The 14,973-nt window shown below is 37.3% G+C and overlaps 1 protein-coding gene across 4 annotated transcripts in view; it reads left to right on the plus strand.

The window, feature by feature from the left end:
* The first annotated feature begins 8,751 nt into the window (after positions 1–8,751).
* The window catches only part of MDFIC (MyoD family inhibitor domain containing), a 52,048-nt gene continuing 45,826 nt past the window's right edge, over positions 8,752–14,973 (plus strand). For 2 of the 4 annotated variants that reach the window (XR_013774122.1, XM_079304724.1), the window contains exons 1-2: positions 8,752–8,909; positions 11,051–11,206. Coding sequence is in view for 2 of the 4 variants with exons in the window: in XM_079304724.1 (XP_079160850.1) it covers positions 11,116–11,206 (91 nt within the window). In the remaining 2 variants the exon portion in view is untranslated. The other 2 variants (XR_013774123.1, XM_079304725.1) reach the window with 2 other exon arrangements.

The following is a 14,973-nucleotide window of genomic DNA, read 5'->3' on the forward strand; positions in this document are numbered from 1 at the left end:
TAATGAGCCAGATGTACAGGAGATGTAAAGAGCAATATAAGTTGCAAGTCCATAACCTACAGCTTTCACAGCCTGCAGAGAGCAGAAATATGTGCTGTTAGCAGAGAAAGCTTCCAACAGGTTCACAATCATTTACACTGAACATGGAAATGTTTACCTTATACCTTGCCCCTAGCAAGCTTAGACCTGTTGACAGGGGTAGGTTTCAGTACTGTCTGATACTTAGTACTAACTATATTTTCACTTGGAAAGGCCAACACAGAGCTAACAGTCTGCTGTAGAAACTCTTCATGTATTGTCTTTATAGTATTGTGGAAGAGATTGATTAAATGGTTTAATCATTGCCATTTCTTAAATTTAAATGTATGCATCAATTATCACCTCTACATTATTTATCCACACTTAGAGAAAATAGTCCAAATATTTGTTTATTCTATTCTGTTCAGGTGCTGTAAGCATTCTTTCTGATAGCTGTCCATAAAAGTCTACTGTACTGACACCTTACCACTCCTCATTAACTGCATTGGAAATTTAATTTTTTAACAGCTCACTTATCCCAAAGTATTAAAATTCCACTATGTGGGCCATCACAAAGTACAACATAAACAAACCCCATCTATGGACAGCAGCACAGAGCACGTGTGTGTTTGTGTTTTGAGCCATAAAGCTGTAATGAAAATATTTTATGGCAGGATCCTCTCAGCTACAGCTCAAGAGCATCAGATCTGTGACTTATGATACAGGCTCTGTTAGACTAAATATAATGCTGACTTGGTTCAGTAGTTTATGTATTCACAACTGGAAATTAAAAATCTAGGTTATGCTAGGGGACTGCAGGTGTAGCCTGTGGTTTGCAAAGATGAGTGAGATATCATAAACTGAACAAAAGTAAATCTTCTGGTTTTGCACAGAGTATAGCACAGTACTTCCCAGTTGTAACAGAACCATGTTTTCTTTAATTGACTTAGTTATATGATCAATATCACAAGCTGCACATGGTATGCAGAAAACTGATTCTTGCCCAACAGTAATATTCTATGAGATTGACTGTGGATTTATAAACAGACAGAAAACTTTGAAATGAAAGAAATCCAAAGAGAGAAAGACATAAGTAGAAAGAATCTAGTCATAAATTAAAGAAATGAAATATCCTTCACATATTAAAAAATAAATTTTAGTATTGATGAATGCAGTGAGAAGCACAATTCCACCCCATTGATATCATATTGTCACTTCAACCTGAACTTGCAATTTTCACAATTTTCAACATTTGTCTTTGAAACTGTTACCTGTCATGCTTAATGAAACTAACTGACAACTGTATTTCTTTCAGTACATTAATATAATTAGAGTTTTAAAAAACTGACGTCAGGGTTAAAATAAATCATAAAACTTCATTAATTATTGCATGATAAGGAGTCCAGCTTGCTGGCTTTTTTTTAGCAAAGTACTGTAGGTTTGTGCTGCTGTTACTTTGTCTCCTTTAATAAATATTGATTAGGATTAAATACTTTATAACATATCTTTTTCCATTCATGAGTTCTAGGCATCCACCTTCACAAATGAGGATAAATGTATAATCTCATGGTTCTGCATAGCATATCCTTTATGCATGCACATTGTGAGTGTGGTTAACTACAGGTGTCTAGACAGATACTTACACAGTCATTTCAGGGTAGGTATAGAAATTTTTTGTGTGTTTTCTTCACTTTGTTTTACCAAATTCCCAATTTGTGTATTTCCCTACAAGCTGTAGAGGAAATTATTGTAGAAGTTTTCAATTTGCTGTATCCATGGGTCAAAATCCTGATTTTTTTTCATCAATATGAGGCCTAAGTGACTCCATTGCTCCCAAGTTCAACCATTTACATTGAGAAAATTACAAAATATCTTCTGCCTTATTTTAAGAAGTTCTCCTGTGTCATAAAACCTTGGTACTATTTATCAGTTCTCATTCAATAAGAAATCTCATGCTAGAGTGGAATTTAATACGTGATAAGATGTTAGAAGTTTTGGATGCCATAAAAGAGAGTTATTTGTTGGTATTAAATGGGGCAAACCTGCATTTTGAGTGTTTCTAGTTACCATCATGTTTTTACAACAACAGTTTTATAACAAGAAAATTAAATTGTTAATAAATTCTATGTTTCTAAAGATTAACTTCCTTATTTTTCCCATTGTAACAAATTATTTAATTTTTTTTTAAATTCTTAGCATACTTGATCCCATATACCATGGCAGTCAGAAAGAGATACTTATTGAATATATACCCTGAGTGCTCCTTCATTTAAATTTCCAGGTGAATATTTTGGTTTTTTCTTCAAGAAAATAAGACCTTGGTAATACGAGGACATTTTGAGAAAGCACTTCAATAACCCTTTTCTAATTTTTTTATTATTCTCTTCAGCATTACTCACAAATGGCAGTTTCAAGAAACAATTTACAATTCTGGTGTGAAGAATTTATTGTTTTGGGCTGACAGTGTGGGATGATCATAGGAGGAGCATTTCCATTCCTGGTTTCAGAACAGACAGATGTTGAGTGAGGAAAGTCAAGTGGGTGGAAATCTCTGCTGCCACCACTGCAAGTGACAAAGTCATGACAGAAAAGGGCACTAGCATTTTTGCTACTCACTTGGTTTACTCCTTAATAATATTTATGGTGCAAACTGATTAAAAGTGTGCCTTTTATAATAAAAATCAGGTGTAAAATCTTTTTGAAGACCAGTAGAAGTGCTTGAAATTTTAACTAGCCACTGGAGAGGACTGGATCAGGTCAGGATTGGTTAGCATTGCTATACAATCAAATCTGACTAAAAAAAACCACAAAACTTTTACTGACATAACAAAACTGGGCAAAAAAAAATGGTCAGAGATTTGACAGTGAAAGCATCCATGACACAATTGCTTAAATTTTCCTTGTCTGTAGTTCACAGTTATCAGAATTTTTCTTTGAGTATAAGAAATTTTACTAAGTCAAAAATGCAAATAATTTATTAGAGAAAATATAAAGTTCACTTTGGAAAACTACAGTAAAATATTTCACTTGCTTATGTTGATCACTGGTTTTCAAGGTAGTTTAGTCTGCTGGCATATATATCATGACACATTCTCTGAGACAGCAGCTAGTACGACAGAAGTATAAAACAACTCAGTAAAAACTATCTTATTTTATTTACAATAATAAAAGAAACTCCCCCACACACACAGTTCTGATCTCAAAATAACTGATTTTATAAGCTTACTGTTTATAGATCTTATAAAACAATATGAAATAACATTACATTCTAACATTAGGACTTATGCAGTATTTTCATTAATACTTTAAAATGTTTGAAACAAACCACAGAAATAGTAAAAGGCAAATAAAGGAATTTTACTCTGTAATAGGCTCCTACAGTAAACTAAAATTTAATAACTTATTTTAAAGGCAAAATACTAGAATTCCAGAGATTCCATGTCCACATACATACATACATACACTCTTTCCCTCTCAATGATATGTGGCAGATAGTACATATATTAGTGAACAGTATCATTGTGCCATCATTCACTGGGCTGGACTTCATCTCTTAGATGGGATCCAAAAATACCAGCTAGATTGGAGTCACTTTAAATCTAGTTTGTTTTCTGATTTCATTGGTATTTTAGCTGAGATATTATGATAATCTTGTGTAAACATTGGGTTCTTGCATGGTAGGTGGTTTAGAATTGCTATTACCTGGCAGAAAGTATAACTGAACACTTTTTGGAGTTAATATCTCTGCTGTGATATCAGAATTATAAAGTAACTTTCAGTAGTGCTTATTAAAATAATAGACCTGAAATTATTCAATGACAACTGTCCTTGCAATGGTATAGGTAATTCCCTCTTGTGTCTTTCCAGTTATTTCAGCTGCTCTATAGGATGAGGAAGGAAACTGGGCAAAAGGCAATTGGTCCTTAGCTTTTCTTTTTCTTCCTGGGGAAAATCCCCATCCTAGCAGCAAATCCACAGACCTAGACCAAAGATTTGTAAAACTTTCCTTTTTCTAAGTAAGAAACCGAGGAAGAAGACTATTTTCCTTCATTTCCTGTTTAAGAACAGTAAAATGGTGTCTTTTTCCACTCTTACTTGCATGGGTTGCCAGAACGGTCATCTGTCAATGTAGACAAATAATGACTTTTTGATACTAATGAAGTTTTGTAATTATGTTATTGTGTAATACTATTTTGCAATTTTTCTTCTGCTCAATGTAGAGAATTGCATTCCTGGCTGGCAAACCTGCTATTATTTTAGGCAAATATACAAATAAACAAAATCATGACAACTAAAAATACTAGTGCAACTGACTGAGGTTTATATTTGCTTTTCCTATGATCTGCATTTTACATGTACTATCTGAATGAGTACTTTATGCTAAGACTTTGGTCCAGTCATCTATATGGATACCAAAATGAAAAACCAGGAGCATATATATTCAGGCAATTAAAAGAAATTTTGATTATGATACGGAGCACAAACCCTCACAAATTATTTTACCTCAAGAAAACTATAATTCCCAATTGTTGCTGCACTGGCATTTCTTTTTTCAGCTGTTAGGTCATGGGTGAGAAATAACTGCAAGATAGTACAGTGAGATGCATGAGAAAATAAATTCTATGCTTTCTATGTATAGCAATGACTTTTTATCAACAATTTGGTTGTGCATTCAGTATTATGGACTCATAATATGCAAATGCATTTGGCTGTTAATACACATTCACAGCTTACATGTTAGTGATTCCAAAGGAACTGTTACAATATATGCTCTGAATATGTATGAGCAATAATACACAATATGTAAGTATGAGTACTCTATATTATGAAAATATAAAATAAAATGTACAATATTTTTAATACTCATTCACAGTATACTCTCTTGCAGGTCAAAAGGAGCATCTGTACTCTGCATTATGAACTCACATTAAAGATGTACAGAATAAACTAAATTTTTATAGATCTCAGAGTGTGTTACCATGACCTCACACAGCAATATAACATATAGCCTTCTGTTCCACTGCATTATTTATTCTATTTATAAAACATATTTGGTTTGCTATTTTCAGATTTAAAAATTTTGGGAATAGATTGATTATAGTCTTTTCACATGGAAATAATTTTTGTCTTGTAGAATTCTAGATAAGCTATTTTTTAAAACATCATTTGATATTGGCAATTAGTTTGATACTGCTGAGAAAAGGTAATGTAAATTTCATGAATACTCACAATTCTAAGGAATGTGCATGAAATACTAATGTAGAATAATGCCAGATCCAGATACTTCTCAGGGTGCAAAAGCATAAGGAGTCTTGTTAACCTGAAAAGCATCAGAAATATTTAGTTCAATTTTTTTTTTTTTTTGGTATGCTATAATGTGGAGACCCTAAAATACAGTGGCTAGGATTATTAGGACTAAATGTGGCAGGCAAATTCATTAAGCCTTTATAAATTCACTAAGTCTATATATAACTCATATTACAATATTCTGTGTTACGTTAGCTACACTTATTAATCAATATTCCTTTAAAATTCCTGCCTGGTTAACTCAAAAGATGCTGTTGACCATCACTTCCCATTCCTGAGATGATCATTAATGTCACTGCAAGTTCCAAATAATCTTCAATGCCTTAAAAATAAGTACAGAGTTTGAAAAATTAATTTTTGCTGAATTTTAAGTTTCTTTTGATGTTCTAAATAAGTTTTTTATTAATGAAGGTGTAATATTAACTGTATAGTAAAAAGCTGAATAACTGAAGGAATATATGCAAATTAACTGTTGCAATCCAGCCCAGCTATACTGTATACTGAACACTTCTTGACTTATTTGTAGGAATGTAATGAATTACTAGTTGACACTTTGTTGTGATGAAACATCATTTTCCATGCCTCAGTATATGATCTGTTATTTTTCATGAGATCTATTATCTGTTTAGTGAGCTACTTGCTTGATCTTGCTAAGGAATAGCTGAAACTACCATAAGCCAGGCCATGTGATGTGCTTTACCCTAAGCAGGACAAAGCCTGTTGAGCTGAATTCATTTTCATGCAACTCCTTGAACTTCATTAGAGTTACATCAGAAAAAAATAATCTCAGAAAATATTCTTTGTTTTATTTAATAATTTATCAATTTTAATGAAATCTTTGCCACCTGTGTTAGACAGTATTTTACAGATACTATTTCTTATACTACTATATTTCTTATACCTAAACAGAAAAACAAAATGGAGAAAAATACCTCGAGCCAGCAGAAAACATTAAGCCTCATATTCCCTTTCTCCCCACTGCACAATCCATCCCATGGCAGAAAAACATCAAATCTGATAAGGATTCTTTACTGTAGAAAACCCTCTTGCTCCAAGGTACAGCATTACTGGAACAAGTTGCTCCTCTAAAAGATAATGCCCATCTTTATTTCAGTACTGGTTACAGAAGGAGTTAAATGCACAAGTCTCTAGTTTCATTTTAGACATTCAACTGTTTATTTGTTTCTGTAGTGCTCTTTGGAGGTGGATTTCCTTGACCTAAAGGGGGTTGGTTGCTCTGCTAGGACCAGCTGGTGTCTAAGGCACCATCAACCCCACAGCACTTTATGCTTTACAAAGTACAAATCCTCATCCACAACACAGCTGCAACCAGCCTTGCCCTGGCACCTGACAATTTGCATGGCTTTTTACAGGATGCTATGCAGAAGGGTAATATAGAAGCTAGGCCATGAACACCAGGAAACAAAAATACTCCAAACCAACTAGAACAGTGATCTTCAAAATCTCTTTTACTGTCCTTTTATGTATATCTTGTGGGTATTTCTGCTTTTAATATTTTTAAAAATATTTTAGGATAAATTTATAAGCTTCCATTGTAATTATGTTATTTTACAATATAATTTGGTTTTAACTCCAAGTTTTTTATTTAGCCCTTTTAACTTTAATTGCCTTTCCTCTTCAGCATTGCAGCACTATAAAATATTAGAGACAGAGATCCTGTCACGATCTTAATACTGAAAAGACTGGTGAAGTTTAGAATAATACACATATGTTAAAATTACACATTACCAAGTTGAAAATCATGTTCTCAGGCACAGCAGAACTCACAGGTACTGAGGTACATGTGATCAATCACAAAAAGATTCAATAACATTATTGTCCATTATTCATAACTATTTAAGGGTGTTAAGAGGGAAGTAAAATATCTTTAGCTTCCTCTGTTCCTGCTGACAGAAGGAAATCAGCATCAGTTAAGGAGTAGCCTTGGGGAAGGAAAGGGTAGTGTTAGGATAGAGGAAGTACCTAGACCTTCATTGATCCTTAAGTAATAGCTATTGACCACATCTTTTATTTGAAGAATCATGCACAATTTTCCTACAGCATTTCTGAGCTGGGCATCTCTGCTATGCAGAACTTCCTCCAACACAAACTATTTGAAATCCAAAACCCCACAAACACTAAAAGTTTGCATTGGAAAATTCAAGGTTGAAATACAGCTTGAATTTTTAATAATGTGGCTAAACAACCTCTCCAGCCTTAATTTTGGAATGTTGTGGGTTTACTTTAAATAAACAACTTTCATCTTTCTGAAACACTTTCTTTTGTTCAGTGACAAGTCTATTTTGAATGCAGGTAATATCATTTGCATGGGCTGGGTAAGAACTCAGTCTAGGAGATCATGATAAATAACTTTGTTCTGAGGACATAGAATTATGTTCTACATTTTGTGCACTTTTAATAGAAGTGTGTTTTAAAGAATCATTTTTAACAGAGAAAAAAAACTTGGAGGGATTTTTCATAGTGATGGCAGCGTGTGGGGCTTTTTGGCAAGGTGTGGGTTTGTGGGGTTTTTTTTTTGTTTGGTTGGTTTTTTTTTAATTTTGTTTTTGTTAGTTTGTTTTGGTCAGGAGTTTTTGTTTTGTTTTGTTTTGTTTTTTTTATTTTTCCTTTCATGAAATTTTAACTTGCCTACAAACTGTATTTATTTTCTCTTTACAAGGCTTTTGAATTTCTCTTCACATCAATCCCAAGATCTGCCATTAATTGCTGACAAGATCTGAATTTTATGGCTTTAAGCAATGGAAGACCATATTGGTAGATATATGTGCCACAGGCAGTAACTTGGTTGCTACAGTAGGATACAATATATCTTAACTTTGTAGTGTACTTGAAAGGCTGCTGGTGTTAGTATCTGCACTGCCCACTTCCTGAGAATTGTCAATAATAATTTAGAATGATACGTATTTTACAGGAAAGTAATACCACAAATATTTTAGATTTGCTGAGTATTTGCTGGAAGTATGTTGCACTGTCAGGAAGTGCTTATGCCAATGAGCTTTGCCTATCTGTGGTATCTCATTAACAGGGACCACATCTGGACCCATCTTTTTTACAATCACAGCTTTTGGTATGCAATGTGCTCTGTATTATGCAATATTTTAATGTACTATTTCAGTGAATTGTGCTTTTTATGTATTGAATTCTCTTAGTTTTTCTTATCTGATTTTACTTAGGACTGCCTCCAACTGCAACAGTTGTACTGTCTGCTGAAGATCCTGTAAATTTACTTAGTAGCTTTAAACTCTACAACTAAACCTTGGCAGGGTGAGCTCATCCCATCATCTTTTTAAAGAAGATAAACTGAACGTCATGGGAGTTTACCATGTGGTTTTCATAGATAAGGTTAAAAAAACCCACCAAAATACCAACCCTGGGTGGTATCAGCTCTTCATAGGCATTTATCATCCAATGAAATATTTTGGAAGCAGGGTGTGGTTGGCTAAATTATTGCTCCTCCCACAGCTCTTTACTGTGTTTCCAGTTTCAGAGGGAAAAACACAAGCTTGTATGTTGAGAGTGAGTCATAATCTTTCTTCTACTACTGACTCACTTGGGAGTTGGAGGTAAGTCATTCTACCTTGTGTTTTGATCACTCTGCCCCCAGGACAGCAAGGAGGGGACTGTGGAAAGTTATGCAAGGTTTGCATAGACGAAAAGTGTAGATATTGAGACCAATATTATTATAACACAGTAAAATAATAGCTCTGTTTGCCTCAAATTGATTTTTTTTTTACACAGCTCTTTTCCTACATAAAACATCTCCCCCCACCCCCGATTTTCCATATAAATGTTTAAAGAAAGACTATGCTGCACCAAAGAACACCTTAGATTACTGAAGTACTTTAAAATTACAACATTTTTCACAGGAAAGCATATGCACCTTTCATCACACTTCTCTTTTGCACCAGTAATGACAAAAATAAAGCTGTACAGCGGTGCAAAATTACTGATGACTTCTGAAATAAGAATTAGCTCTGAAGGGTGTGGAGTGCACACAGATTTGGCTCCTAGTCAGGTATTTACACTTTATCCTGGTTGTTTTGCAAGCATGTCAGAGAAAGGCCAACCTTTAAGAAAGTTAACTTTCAATAACTGCGCAATTGCTTGGAATATGTGATATCAAATATCTATCAGCTATAGTCTGCCGTGTTAGGATACTGATCATCTATAACTTGTGTATTTTATATTCCTACTTTTGCTTCCCAAAAATATATGTCTAAATATCTCACTGTAATGAGATACAGCAGTAAAGCTGGCATATTTACTAAATCATCATAAAAAAAATCTGCTTGTATATTTTAGGGAAAATACATTTTAACCTTGGAGACACTTCAGTTGAGAAAGGTGACATACTGAGATCCCATAAGCATGTAGCTTATGGACACCAGCACATGCATGAGCAATGCAGTACCCCAAGAGCATAAGACTGATGATCACATCAGGCTGTGCCATGGGAAAGAAATGTTATTTCCTATATGGAGAAAGTCCAGGAAACACTACTCTGCAGATGGTAGCAGAGGAAGTAGTTTGCACTTTAGGGTTCTACTTTTGAAAACTCCTTGTTCTTTGAGTATTTCTGTGTGCCCGCTGTGAAGTCCTTTTAATGGATATCTCTGCCTCTTACCGGGCAGGGGCAGGAAGGTCTGCCGCGCCAGCAGGGCCCGACGGAGCTGAGACGGCCGCGGGGCAGGGGCACGGCCGGAGGGAAGGGGCACAGCCGGGGGCCAGGGGCATGGCCGCAGGGCATGGGCAGGGGCCTGGAGCTCCATGTGCAGCTCCGAGGCGCAACTGGTGGCGGGCGCTCCGTAACAGCGCGGGAGCAGCGGTGTGGGAGGAGCGGTGCGGGGGCAGCGGTGCGGGAGGAGCGGTGCGGGGGCAGCGGTGCGGGGGCAGCGGTGCGGGAGGAGAGGTGCGGGGGCAGCGGTGCGGGAGGAGAGGTGCGGGGGCAGCGGTGCGGGAGCAGCGGTGCGGGGGCCAGCGGTGCGGGAGGAGCAGTGCTCCATGCAGCGTGCCCCGCACCGCTGACAGCGCTGCAGCCGCAAACCCTGGCCGGGCTGGCAAGCCTCCCTTTCACGTTCTCCTGGGTTTATTTTCCCTTCTTGCCTACTTCTGCCTTACGGGTTACGGTCTCCTGGGGGGACTTCCATGGCTGGAGGCCCGGCCGGCCCGCGCAGCCCAGCCCAGCCCGGCCCGCGGCTGGCGGGAGCTGCACAATCGCCGCCCCGAGCCGCAGCCGCCAGCCGGAGCGGGGTGTCTCATTGTCCGGAAATGATGGAGCAGCAGTGACTGCGGCGGCGGGACAGCGGCGTGAGCGCCAGGCTGTGCGCGCACTGCCGGGGGCAGGCCCGCGGGCGCTGGGCGGGCGGCGCTGCAGGAGGCGGCTGCCGGGACGGGCGGCGGGAGCGGCGCGAAGGCTCCGCGGCCGGGGCGCGGGCAGGGCCGGCGGAGCGGGAGGAAATGCGGAGGTAGGCGCTGCCGGCCGGCACACGGGCCCCCCGGGCTCCCCTCGCCGCCCCGCTGCGGGCCGCGGCCGCTCCCGCCCCGGCCCCGCGGGCGCTCGCTGCAGGGGGCGGGGGGCGCGCCCGCCGCCGCGCCGAAAAGTTGCCGCCGCTTCCCGACTGTCCCTCCCCAGCCCCTCGCTCCGAGCCGTGAGTTTTCTGCGTAAAATACATTAACGAGTGCTTTCATTTGCTTGTTCCTTCAGGGTCGCGTGTTAGTTTTGTTGGAGAGGGGTGCAGGCTCTCTGTTACTCGGCGAGAGAGCTGGCAGATGTCCCAAGTGAGAGAGCCTCTTCCTCCGGGGCCTGGAGGGCCAGAGCAAGCTCCGACTGAAAACAGCTCTTTGATCTCTCTCCCTCGAGGTAAGTTGCTTTAAAGTTTCTCTGTAATTGTTGCGCGTTGTATTTGAATGATACATTTACCGATTTGAATTGTGAGTTTTAACCCCTCTTTTTTTGCCCCTCCCCTCTGGGTTGTATCTCTGTAGCACTTTCGGTTCATCGCTGTATTGTTTCAACCCAAAATTCCCATGAAGAAATGAACAAAAATATAAAAAAGAAGGAAAGCAATATGCTGCTCTCAGACCTGATCTTCAGTACTTGAAAAACTGCAGTCATTCAGAGGCAGATGTTGCTCCTTGAAAATCACTTTTGATTTTCTCAGCTTTGTGTTTGTGTTTAGAAATTTTTTTCCTGTAAAGCTGTTCTTCCAGGTCTGAAATAAATTATGGAAGGTTGATCCAATAGCAAGAGCATTGTTCAGATTGGAAGTCACTTTGCTGTCTTTTTCTTAGATTACTCTGTGATGCTGCTGCTAAAATCAGTTTCTGAGAATATAACTTGTTTCATATCAGCTATTCCAAAGGTTGATTAAAAGTACATTCATCTTAAAGATAAATTATTTATGTCATATTTGTTTTTCAACAAAATACACTGATACTCTGATCACCTTCATGTAGGGAATTTGACAAAGTATATTTTAGGTTATCCCCAAAATTGGGAAGTGTGTTTGCCTGTTAAGTCCTGGTCTGTGAAGATGAGACTTTTCTTTGTTTATTCATTTACAGCTGTGATTTTCCAGAATTCTCACAGGAGTTTAAAAAGTCTCTGGAAAGCAGACAAATAATCTTGTTCAAGAACTGTAACTTTATTCATAACTGGTTAACTGGGGCACAGCCTAGTAATACAGTTGTGCAACTGTGGATTAAAAAAGCAGTCTTGTTTCTGTAACTGGGAAAATCAATAGCTATGTGTAATCAAAGCTGAAGACTTGTTTCAGAAACCAGAAAGTATCCGAAGCTAAGTAAAAAATGTTTTGGCAGGGAGGCATAGTAAACTGGCTAATACTTATCTTAAAGTTGGATAATTTTTTGGTGCTTTATTTCTGTGGTTTTTTTTTGTTTTTTTTTTTTTTTTCTCTAGAGAATGACTCATAACTTCTAAACAGTAAAAAATAATAATAAAAAAGATTAAATGCAGAGGATGAAGCATAAGGAACTGCGGAACTGAACTGCTGGAACCACAGTTTTGCCAGAACCTTCAATACCTGTGATATGTGTTTATTTTCAGTGTGGTTTTTTTTGTCTGTCACGTGGTCAACTGGTCACACAGGTTAAATTCTGCCTGTAGGTAATACATCAAAGTTGCTCAAGTTGTAAATCAGTGAACTAACTAGCATGGAAAGTGGTTCATTCTCACAGTACCACTTCAAAATGAGTTTTCACTATGAAGTGAAAGTCCTATGTATGATTGTAAATGCATGCTCTTTTTAAAAAAATTAAACGTAAAGAAACAAATACTGATCTGTCCCTGACAAGCAATATGCAGAAAATCCAAATGACACAATTAAACCTCACAGCTTTCTTAGGGATCAGTAAGGTACAAACAAGCATTATCATTATGGTTTTTTCACTCACCACACCTATCAAGGCACATGCTCAATTTTGAAGTTTATGTACAATTCACTTAAACCAGAATTCAGCATTCAAATGCAAAACATTTATTCTAATGAACTTAGATTTAAGGATAATACAGATTTTTAATGTGGATATTTGTTGCTTTTTCTAGTCTAAGTTTGTTGGGGAAGTGGGGGTGGAAAGAGGAAAAGGTGAGTTCATAACATTTCCAGTCTATATTCCAGCATTTCTGTTGTCAGCTTTGCGGTGAGTGGTTACAGGGTAAGGTAATTCAGATATTCCAGGGTTGAAAAACTAAGATAGAATGTCTGGGACTTTCTACATCCCCTATCCTTCTATTCTACCCCCAGGACATCCAAAATTACACTGACTTCTCTAGAATTTGGGGATAAATTTAAAAGCTTTGATTGAAATTCATCTTACTGACCTATAAATGAATTCATATATTTACAGTGAGATATTTGAAATCTAAGTTGACCTAGAATTAAAGATTCCTTTATCAGGAAAAGATGGCTTATCTTGTATATATAATAAAGTATTAAGTGCGTTATAATGAGAAGGAATTTCTCATCTGTAACAGCATACTTTAATGTGCTTTGTATATGTTTCACTGATATAGGTACCTTATATCCTGGGAACAAACTTTTCTGTAGTTCTGAGAGGTATCATCAAGAAATCTAGATATACAAAGTGTTCCTTTTTCTTGCTATCATATTCATTCAGATGCTGAAGATTAATTGTATTTTTCCATGAAAGGAAAAGCAACTTCAGTTGAATTTTGAATATTCAAAAATAGCTCTCTAACAACATAATTAAAGATTAGACAAACTTAATAAAGTTTAGGCAGGGATATAGGGATACAGGGATATTTTTCAGTTGTGAACATGATAACTGGGTTAAGGCAGAGTTTGGCCTACAGATATGATATGTTCTGGCTTTCACAATTTAAAATAATTTTTCTGTGTTACTTTAACCAATATGCTCTCTCAACATATCCCCTGTTGCTGTTCTTCCTTGTTAGTTCATTTTTGAGTAAATGCATAAATATTAGTGAGAATCTGGATGTCACCCATCCACAATTAGTGTGCTGTGAGAGAGAGCAAATGAAGTCATGGCATCTTCTTTTGTGGCAATGGCAAAATTCAACTTTAGTCTTTAAACCATTATCTGTGTCTGTGTGGTCTGCTGCTCTAGGAGACCCACTGTAAGATGGAAGGTTTAATCTAATTTCTGCAAACATGTTAATTTCTGCCACATCCTTCCAAAAGTGTAGGTCTTCTTGTGCACCCTTGTTCAAGATTCTAGTGTTGTATTCTTTCTTTGTAGCTCAAGGACCTTGGAACCAAACTATGATTACATCTACTTGTATGATGTAGTCAGTGAATAGTGTCATGTCTCTGCTTAGACCACTTCAATTTGGTTGTGATCAGGCATTTCTCAACTGGTAGGTACCAAAAATAATGTCCTTGATGAAGGAATTTGGTAATTCATGACCACTGGACTCTCTGCTTTAAGGAAAATGTTTTCTATATTAGAGGCTATGGTGTGATTATTGCCTGGACTATGGATAGACTTTTTTTTTTTAATCCTTTATGAATAAACCATGTAATACAAGACAGAAATTCAGTGGACATGGAACTACATTTAGAGAAACAGGCCACGTTTTATAAAATGTAGGACTGTCATCTATAAATTATTTGGAATGCTTTTATCTTTGCTTTCTGTTAGCTAACTGTAACCTAGAATAACGAAAGAATAATATTTAGCTTTCTCAATTAAGAAAGAAAATGAAAACAATAATTACAATAATTAACAACTTATTACAAAATGGAGACTGATAATTTCACTATAATCTAGATGATGGGGAATTTTTTATTTTAATGGGGTGGGAAGGATGGAGAAATGTAGTAGAAATATCAAGGGTCAGATTCTAGAAGTGACTGTTTTCTGGTGCAAATCATATCTCTGTTGCTGGATGGAGGTGCAGTTCTGATTGAGTATCTCAAGAAAACATATGCAACAACTAATACTTCCATTCAGAAAATGTACAAAGTACTCCTCTTCAAGAATGTGATTCTAATCTTCATGTTTTCAGTGCTTAAATATTTTCATGATGAGGAGGACGAAAGGAATCTGATGTCTAGATGAGATTGGGTGACAAAAGACTTAATGTTTGGACATTCTTGAGGCAACAGTGATTGCTATCACAATAAT

This window comes from Erithacus rubecula (assembly GCF_903797595.1).
Source record: "Erithacus rubecula genome assembly, chromosome: 4".
Taxonomy (NCBI): Eukaryota; Metazoa; Chordata; class Aves; order Passeriformes; family Muscicapidae; genus Erithacus; species Erithacus rubecula.